This window comes from Equus caballus, chromosome 7, assembly GCF_041296265.1.
Source record: "Equus caballus isolate H_3958 breed thoroughbred chromosome 7, TB-T2T, whole genome shotgun sequence".
Taxonomy (NCBI): domain Eukaryota; kingdom Metazoa; phylum Chordata; class Mammalia; order Perissodactyla; family Equidae; genus Equus; species Equus caballus.
This window is the reverse complement of record NC_091690.1, coordinates 88164334-88174107: the sequence shown is the minus strand read 5'-3', so window position 1 is coordinate 88174107 and position 9774 is coordinate 88164334. Positions and strand designations below refer to the sequence as shown.

The 9774-nt window shown below is 55.5% G+C and overlaps 1 protein-coding gene across 10 annotated transcripts in view; it reads left to right on the top strand.

Annotated features, from left to right (window-relative positions):
• The first annotated feature begins 417 nt into the window (after positions 1-417).
• The window catches only part of ABCC8 (ATP binding cassette subfamily C member 8), a 75523-nt gene continuing 66166 nt past the window's right edge, over positions 418-9774 (top strand). For 4 of the 10 annotated variants that reach the window (XM_070273416.1, XM_023646134.2, XM_070273415.1 and 1 more), the window contains exons 1-3: positions 1205-1461; positions 2987-3128; positions 7780-7901. In XM_070273416.1, the coding sequence (XP_070129517.1) occupies positions 1314-1461; positions 2987-3128; positions 7780-7901 (412 nt within the window). In that variant the 5' untranslated portion in view covers positions 1205-1313. Of the gene's footprint in view, positions 748-841; positions 1139-1195; positions 1462-2986; positions 3129-7779; positions 7902-9774 lie in introns of those variants that run through there. The other 6 variants (XM_070273417.1, XM_070273420.1, XM_070273421.1 and 3 more) reach the window with 6 other exon arrangements.

Here is a 9774-nt window from a genome sequence, read left to right as displayed (position 1 = left end):
CTGCCCGGGCCTCTTGCAGGGGCTGAAGCAGAGCTGAGGCCTTGCCTGATGTCGTCCTGCAATGGCTCAGAGCCTCAGTGATCTTCCCCTGGTGGCCCCTGGCCCCTTCTGGGAACATATGCATTTATGCTTCATACACCTAACTCAGGAAATTCCTCTAAAATCTAACCTAAAATCCCACTTTCTCTTCTTTCTTCATAGGACATAAACATTTTTGGCCATGGACCTGTGAGAAGTTCTCCAAAAAGTGTAGGAAGGCAGGACACTGTGTTTACAATTTCACCAGGTCCTTAAACACCTTAAGCCTGCCTGTGGCAGGTTAAGAACACAGCTGTTGGTGACATTCTCTCTTTCCACCTCTCCAGGCTGCCTCCCATTGCTTTCACTGGATACAATTGCACAAGCGCCTCTTTTTTTAGCCTTGAGGGGGACCCATTCTACTCATTCACCTGCCAGTGGCGGGGAGGTTTCAACTTAGACGCGTGCCTGAGGGAGATGGGGGTGGGGGGACCGGAGGAGCTGGGTTCAAGTTAGGCTTCCCCACTTGCTGGCAGTGAGACGTTGGGTCAGTCCTGCAAATGCCCTCAGCCTGTGTCCTCATCAGAAAAATGGGAGAAATTGTAACCTGCACTCAGCAGGAGCGTTGGGAGATCCCGTTTGTGAGAGCGCTGGATACGCTGGAAAGCACCTGTGAGCGAGCGCCCCGCGCCTGGGACCACTTTTGAAGATATTCAAGCGCCCCCCGAGGTAATGTTCTTCACCGCTTTTCTTATCCACATGGGGTGGGGGCTTGCTCCGCTCTGCCCCCACCAGGTCGCTCCGATCTAACTACATCCACCAGCCCCGTGCCCAGGTGAGCCCCCATCTCAGGCCCCGGGCAGTGAGCTCGCACTCGAGACGCGGAACACGCCCGCTCTGAACCCACGGGGACCCTGCACCTCTCTTCTGCACCCCCGACTCTCCCATCCAAACTCGAGCGTGCCCACACACCCAGCCAGACCTCTTCCCAGCCCACGCGCGCAGGGGGCACTCACAAAGCGTCCCCGAGCGCACCTGGGCGCCCGGGCCGCCACGGCTGCAACGCGGACCCCGAGCGGCCAGGCCGGTGGGGCTCCAGCCGCCCTTCCGGGCCCCGCAGGTAGTGGAGCACGCGGGTGGGGGGAGCGCGGGGGGCGGGGCGGGGCGGGGCGGGGCCGGGGGTGGCGAGGGCCTGACGGCCGGGCCGGCGGCGGAGCGGAGAGGGACGGAGGCGCGGGAGGCGCGTGGGGCAGCCGCCGCCGAGCCGAGCCGAGCTGAGCCGAGCCCGCGCCGCCATGCCCCTGGCCTTCTGCGGCAGCGAGAACCACTCGGCCGCCTACCGGGTGGACCAGGGCGTCCTCAACAACGGGTGCTTCGTGGACGCGCTCAACGTGGTGCCGCACGTCTTCCTGCTCTTCATCACCTTCCCCATCCTCTTCATCGGTGAGCGCCGCCGCGGGCCGCGAGGAGGGGCGGGCGGAGGCGGGGAGGCGGGGAGGCGGGAGGGGGAGGCGCTGCGCGCCGCGCCGCTCTGTGTGCCCTGCCGGCCCCGCGGCTGCCGCTCGCCTCGCTCCCGGGGTCCCCGCGCTGGCACACCCGCACATCCCCTCACTGCCTGGGGTGCCTCCGACCCCGCTCCAAACACAGCCGACGCTTCTGACCCAGGAGAACCCCAAGTTTTGCCACTGCAAGGCCAGAGCTGGGGTGGAGAAGGGGCAAAGAAGAGGTTTCTGTACGCGATGGAAGGGTCGGGCGGGGATCGGGCTGCACCCTCAATGGTGCGGTGTAGGGAGCTGGGTCGCCCCTCCCCCAAGCTCCCTCCGTGTCAGCCGCAGCTGTGCCCAGGGAAGAGCGCAGCCTGCGCCTCAGAGGCCGGGATGGAGGCTGCGCGCTCCTGTGCTTCCCCGGGGCTGAGCCAGACAGTAGTCTCTGACAGTCCCGGGGTCCCCCTCGCCCTGGGCGAGGAGAAGTGGGAGCTGGGGACTTGGATCCCCTTCCGCTGCTACCCCACCCGGCGTGTGTCTCCAGAGGACAACTTCTCAGCCTCCTTGCCTAGCAGCGACCCCAGCGGCCCCCAGTGCCCCTGCTTAGGAGACATCTGCAAAGTTGGGCACCACCACCGGGACAATTATGGTGCCTCTTCACCCAAGGTCCCCCTCACCTCTCTTCAAGACCTCAACTTTCCCAAGCAGGCTAGCTCTATCAATTCATAGGGTGTCCCTTGCCTCTCCAAACATGTTAATTTACTTCAAGGAAAAAAGCAAATCAACATTGATAACAGATTTTGGAAAGAAAGGGAAGATTGCTACAAAATTAAATGAAAAAGAGGAGGAATCGAGGTGGCCCAGTTGCGTAGTGGTTAAGTTTGCACACTCTGCTTCTTGGGTGACTGGGGGTTCGCAGGTTTGGATCCGGGGTGCAGAACCTCACACCGCTCATCAAGCCAAGCCACCGCTCATCAAGCATGGTGGCATCCCCATACAAAATAGGGGAGGATTGGCATAAATGTTAGCTCAGCACCAATCTTCCTCACCAAAAAAAAAAAAAAAGAGAGAGAGAAGGAAGATGCTGCAGAAGCCAACACAAATTTATTGACAAAGATAAACAATTAGACAGAAATAGGAAGGAAGCAAGTGCAACATATGCTCATATGTGTATCAAAAATTGTACCAGTGTTACTGGTATTTCCGCTTCTGTTCTCAACCAAATGGTAACTACATGATAACTTGTCACACAAGAGGTTAGCATATAAAATGGACACCTGCATAGGTGGACCTGCACGGATCCAGGCTTCATGCTCGGATATTTAGTTCATATGTACCAGACTCAGGCATCCTTATGCACAGGTGTTCAAATGGGTACACTCCTCACCCCCACTCTGGACCCAATGCTCCAGCACCCTCTGGAGGTTCATACACCATCCTCCAGGTGAGCCAGGTGTCCCATCTCTTCTTGTCTCTCCTTGCAGGATGGGGCAGTCAGAGCTCCAAGGTACACATCCACCATAGCACGTGGCTCCACTTCCCCGGGCACAACCTGCGCTGGATCCTGACCTTCATGCTGCTCTTTGTCCTGGTGTGTGAGATCGCAGAGGGCATCCTGTCTGATGGGTGAGTGACTCTCAGAGGACTCAGGAGAGGATCTGCTCCACGTGCTTCCTGAAAGGCCTGGGGAGACCTCAGCTCACCTGCATTCCGTGAGCCAGTATCATTTGCTAATAAATTGAGTAACTGTTTACTCAACATCTCCCGTGTGCCTGGCTCTCTGTGCCCAGGCAGTGGACACAAGTGAGACCAGGCTCTGCCATCAGTGTGGCAGGGTAGAGGGAACCCATATCTCATGCCAAGACCCAGTGAAATAATCCCAGAGCTTATCAGAGTGCCCCAACTCCTGTGGAAGATGCCCCGCCTCTTCCACAAGCTGCTGGAGTTACCATCCCGGGGGAAAAAAATCATTCTTGCTTAAGATCTTTCCTTGGTTCCCAGTTGTTTATGAAGTCCCAAGTCCTCAGCCTGGCATCCAAAGTCCTCCCAGTCAGGCCCCCCTGCCTCTAGCCTCATTCCTGGGCACTTCTCATGCCCACCTTTGCTCTGGGCCTCACAGCGCACTCCTCATACCTCCGCCCCAGCGGGATGTACAGTAGGTTGCAGTTTGTGTCTGTTTGCAGTCTCCCCCTGAGACGGAAAGGCCTCAGGGTGGGAACTTGGGTTTTATCGTCTTTGTATTCACAGAGCAAGGCACATGACAAAGTCCCCTAGACGTTTATTGACTCTTTAAGAGAATCAATGAAATAATGTCACAAGTAAGTACTCTGGGAGGAGAAAGGAAGGCAGCGTTGGGCAAGCTTCCTGGTTGAGGGGACTTTTGAGCTGAGCCTGGAAGGAGGACAGTCAGAGGAGTTCAGAGAGGGAGGGCCAGTGGGGCTGGAGGGAGGAGGAACAGGGGCACCATGAGGAAGGCAGATGGGGTGGGAACAGTGCAGCGGGGCTGAAGCGTGAAACACGGCTGGGGAGCGATGGAGGCTGAGACTTGAGCGATGGAGGCTGAGACGTGGGGAGGGGTTGGGCGCATCTCCAGGAGGGCTTCGAATGCCAGGCCGAGTGTTTGGGTTGCATTTTGTCAGCAGTTGGGAATCAGCGCAGCCGTTTTAGGTGAGAACCTGAGAGGGTGTCCGGGGGAGGCTAGAGGCAGGGGTGGCTGGAGGTGGAAACAGTGCTCAGGAGGCGACTGCAGCAGGCTAGGTGAGAGAGGACTGCTCCAGAAATGGTGTGTCAGCAGTTGAGGGCGCAGGAGAGGAGGAGATGAGGCAGCCATCTCACCGAGGGAGAATGAAGAATTGGCGAGCTCAGGGATGGCCTCGGTGAGGGGGTGGTGGAGGGGGAGACATTTGGCTTAAAGACCAGAGGTCCAACCCCTCTGAGCTGGAATCAGACCGTGCCCAGACTCCACCCCTGCCAGGCCCCGCTCCTGCAGCTGGATTGCAGGGGGATGGGATCCCCACGCCCTCCCTCACCCTCCACCCCCAATGTCCCTGCGTCCTGGTTTCCGCAGTAATCTCTGTGATAACTGCTTGCCTTTGATAAGCCTCCTGATTATCCAAGTCCCCAGACCAGCAAGAAGACCAACTGCATACTGCCACCTAATTAGCAAGGGACAAGTCCCCCTCCCAGCCCCCGCCCCCAACACCTCTTCCAAAGCAGCAGAAACTCTGGAGAGGGGAGGGATGCCCTGTGAGCCCTCAGGCCAGAATGTACTCAGGGGCTTATAAGGTTATAATCATCGAGGTGGACAGAGAGGAAAACACCCTTCCCGTGGGGAAGGCAGACCTGGGTCTTCAGCTAACGCTTCTGCTGTGGACAAGCTGTGGGACTTTAGAAAAGCCACCCAGCCCTTCTGGGCCTCACTTCCTCTACCTGTGAATTGAGCCTCATCATCCTGCCTTGCCTGCTTCACAGGGCCGTGGAGGATGACATTAGAGATGGACAGAGTGGCAGAGCCCTGGGCAGATAGTATATTCCCGGAAGGTGGGAGACTGGAATGAATCAGGTCAAGGACTCCCTCCTGCGGGCTGTCCAGCAGCCCGTCCTGTGTGGGCACCTGTACCCCAAAGCTCTCCAGCTCAGTGCAAACCACCATTCCCTCCCCAGCGGGCAGGTCGGCTTCTCAGCTGGGCCCTTGTCACCTGGCCTTTGCTGGCCTCCATCTGTGGGTCTACACCCCTGGGCAGGCAAGCCTGAGGGAGGGACATAGGAAGGGAACAGACCCTGCCCTGTGGCACCCCTAGTCTGTCCCAGCCTGGGTTTGCAGACATGCCTGGAAGTCTGGAGGCAGGTGGGAGTGGGGGCTGGGTAAAGCAGTGGTCTTCAAACTTGACTTTGGTTTAGGGTCAGCCTCATTCAGTGGTTAATTAAGGCATCGTTAACTGATAGGCCTTCCTGCCTTCCTGTGGATATTATTTCTGTGTGATGCTCAGAATTCAGAACAACCAAAGCAGCATAGGTTAGTGAGGATTTTTTTTATAGAGAATGTTTTCCTAGACCACTATACACTGGGAAAAGGCCAGATATAACACTGTTACCTAATTTCTTACCTAATTCAGTGTATATTATCCAGTAAAGCAGCCAAAATCTATCTTATTAAGTCATGTCATGAAATATTTACCTCAATTGTGGTTATTCTTCATCTTATTTAACTTTATAAAATGTTTATCATTTCTAACTCCTATTGGAAAAAAAGAATTTATTTAAACTTTAATATAACACTTTGGATATCACTTAAAAATATGTGAGGGTGTATAGGGTTTTCTAAATTATTTCAAGGAGTAGAGAGGCAAGAGTTTCGAAGAGCCCTGGGCAGCGTGTTGCTTGTTCCCAGCATCCCCACCCGTGACTGATTGCCTTGTACCTCCTGTCAGTCTGAAGACATTTTGTTGAGAATATCGACCAATCAAGGCTTAAAGAATATCGACACTTACAGTGTCATTTAATAAGAAATCCAGAAGTCACCTTTTCTGGTTGGTTTGATTGCTTAGTGATGGCATCAGGGAGCCAGCCTCTTGCCATCTTTCTAGCCAGCCTCTGTGTGTCCACCACATCTTCCCCATGGTTACAAGATGGCTGCCCAGCTCGGGTATCACTTAGGCAAGGGCAAAGGGGACATGCTCCTCACACGCCTCCTCTTTACGCAGGAGATCCTCTTCCACAGACTCTCCTTTACATCTCACTGGCCAGAATTGGGTTACACAGCCGCCCTTGGACCAATCACTGACAAAGGGGTGTGGAATTGCATGGCTGCTTGAACCAATCAGCATTCATCCCCTGGGGCTGGGCGCGTTGCTGCTGGAGCAAACTGTGGTTCTTCTAGCCAGGCAGAAGGGAGCATGCTATTTGGTGAACTGCTCACACTGGCTCTACGCCCACACCCCAGTCCCACCAGACCACTTGGGGTCCCAACATGGCTCTCATTATGTCCCCACTCCTCTGTTGAACTCCTGCTCATCCATCAAAGTCCAGCCTGGTGCCACCTCCTTTGTGAAGCTTTCCCTGGTTGCCCACCCCCTCCTTTGTGCTCTCAGCCTTCTGTCCATTTGCAGTCTCACTTCCCTAGGCTGCCTGGTCAAACAGTTAGCTCTGAGCATGGTTGCCACCCACCCCCCCACACATAGAGTCAGCTTCTCGAGGCCAGGGATCCTTAGAATGCTGGATAGAAGGAACAGCACAAGCAAGGGCAGCACTGAGCCAGGAAAGTGGAGGAGACCTTCTGGGAAGGGAGGGGGTCCCAACACAGCTTCAGCAGAAAGAGCAGCTGGGCAGTGCTGGAAAAGGGACTTGAGGCCATATCACTGGACCTTTGGAGCCAGGCTGCGGACTAAGGGTTTTGCTATCTGTACGAGGGAGCCGAGGAAGGGCACGATCAGGCCAATTAAGGCAAGCCTCCTCACCAGTCATGGGGAAGCCTGAGGTCTGGGAGCAAGCTCTGGCCTCCATGGGTCTTATCACCAGGCCAGAGTCCACCACCACCAAGGCCTCTGTGAGTTAAAATGGGGAGGGAGTGACCTGATATTGGCTGCCTCCATCCCCTTCCCAAGGGAGGGAACACAGGCAGTGACCCTGGGCTTGTTACTTAGCCTCTCTCTGACTCAGTTTCCTCCGCCGTAAAATGAGGAGACTGAGAGTACCAATTTCATGGAATTTTATGAAGATTAAATGAGTTAATATACATCAAGTACTTAGAACAGTGCCTGGCACAGGGTAAATGCCCAATAAATATTGACTGTCAGTGTTGTTATTACACTGCCTGGGCAGGGCTGTCAGTGCCACCTTATGCTGTTCGTGTTAAATGTGGCTGTCACTCAGTGAGCTGTGGTGTACAGGCCCCTGTACTGCCCAGGTGACCCCAGGGACAGGGAGCCAGTTGCGTTCATTCCCAGAGAACTGGTTCCAGGCCAGAGGCTTTGCAACTGCAACTACCAACACCGGCCTCCCTATGCCAGGTTCCGTCATCCTGAACCCAGCGAGAGAAGTCCGTGAATTCCGGAGCCTGTGTGCCGAGCCCTCACAGCATCTATGTGTGGACTCCTGGGCCCCTTAGTTAAGCGGCCTGTCTGGCATATGGGCTGGGCAGAGACGCTCGTCTGTGGAGCGGAGCTGTGCATGTGAGCTAGAGGCCCGGCTGTGTGCTGAGCCCGAAGCAGAGGCCTGGGCTGCTCTATTGGGGCACTCAGCACATCCCATCTCTGTCTCTCTCTCCCCTCCATCTCAGGGTGACTGAATCCCGCCATCTCCACCTGTACATGCCGGCCGGGATGGCGTTCATGGCTACCGTCACCTCCGTGGTCTACTATCACAACATCGAGACCTCCAACTTCCCCAAGCTGCTGATCGGTAAGGGGGCGGGGGCGAGAGGGACCGCTACCTCCATTCACTCCTTCAGATAATGTTCACTGAGGACTTACTGTGCGCTGGGCACTGTTCTAGGTGCTAGAGGTTCAGAAGTGGAGAAGAAAAACATCCCTGCCTTCATGGAGCTTACAAGTCGGTGGACGAGACAGACAGGCAAAGACAGTAAATACACAAACAAACAGTTAGATAGTGATGATGCTGTGAAGAAAATGAAGCTGGGTATGGAGTAGAGATGCTGGTGACGTTGCTGTCTATATAGGGTGCTAGGGGAGGCCTCTGATGAGAGTGAACATGCAGATAGTTGGGGGAAGAATGTTCCATGCGGATGGAACAGCATGTGCAAAGGCCTTCTTGTAGGAACAAACTTGGCAAAGAGGCCACTGTAGGAAAGCCAAATGAGCAAGGGGAAGAATGGTAGGAGATGAAGTCAAGGGGCAGGAGAGGAGCAAAGATGACGCCTGGACTCCGTGCCTGAGCGCCTGGGCAGATGGTGGTGTTAATAACTGCCAGGGCAAGGGAGCAGGAGCTGGGGGGTTGGGGCATGTTGAGTTTGAGAACAGCCTACTCACGTGTCAGGTGGGCAGTTAGATGAAAGAGCCAGGCATTCAGGGGAGAGCAGGCCTAGAGATAGACATTCAGCAGTCCTGGGCTTCCAGTGCATCTAAAGCTTGAGCCCGGATGAGGTCACCTGGAGAAAAAAGAGAAAGGGCCCAGGACCAGAGCCTGCAGTTTGCCAACATCTAGAAAGACTCAGGAAGGAGTGCATGCTTAGATCCTCTGACCCTGTGTGGCTGGGGTCCATGCAGAAACAACAGTGATGACTGTTGACGTCTACTGAGCATGTCCTGTGTGTCAGGCTCAGTGCTAAGCTCCCCACGTGCATTCTCTCTCTTCATTCCCACCACCTCCCTATGGTTCTGTTGCCGCCCCCATTGTGCAGATGTGGTCCTCGAAACTCAGAGAGGTCAAAGATGATAACAGTGAGCACTCGCATTGCCCTCACCAGGTGTCAGGCACAACCCTCAGGCTTTTGCATACATTGAGTCCTTTAATCCTGGCAACCACACTGTGAGGCAGGGACCGTTATCATCTCCCCTGACGGATCAGGAGACCGAGGCTCAGAGGTTACCTGACTTGCGCGAGTCTGCCCAGCTAGTCAAGGGGCAGAGCCTGGCACCCAAGCAGGTCCTCGACCGTCGCTGAATCTGCGTATCTCAGGGTCCGCAGACTGTGCCTCGGCCGCAGGTGGGCCTCTGTGTTGGGCTCCGTCGCGAGTCTAAGGCTGAAGCTATTAGGCTGTGGTCAGACTGTGTGTTGTGAAGTCAGACTGTGATTTTTAGGCGTCGCAGCATCTAACTGACATCCGGAGTCTGGAACACTCTGTGCTAAGCCAGTGACAGTGTGGTGACGTCAGGGGGCAGAGAGCGTTTCCTGAGCTAATTGCAGGTCTGCTTTCCATGTGAGGTGGGGGCTGGGCTCCAGCAGGATCATCCAGGTGACACCCCGACCCCCACCCCAGGGGCCCCCATGCGAGTGTGGTTGGGGGACTCAGGGGCAGCTGATTGAGAGATGTTAAATACAGGCTTCAGAGGGCCTCCTGCTCCAGTTTCGGAGGCAGCTTCTCAAGTGCAGGGAACCCGTCACTAGCCACCAGGGCCTGGCTGACCGGCGCCCCTGGAAACAGCTGTCTGGGCATCTGGCGAGTTCATTCTCTCATTCTCTAGAACGCACATGATGTTCTGTCCCTAAAGCACGAATACCACCCATGGCTGGATCAGGACTTCTCCAAGGAACAAGGACTAACTCCTTCCATTCTCCTTTGTTAGAGTTTTTCTCTCCACGGAGCTGGACATTC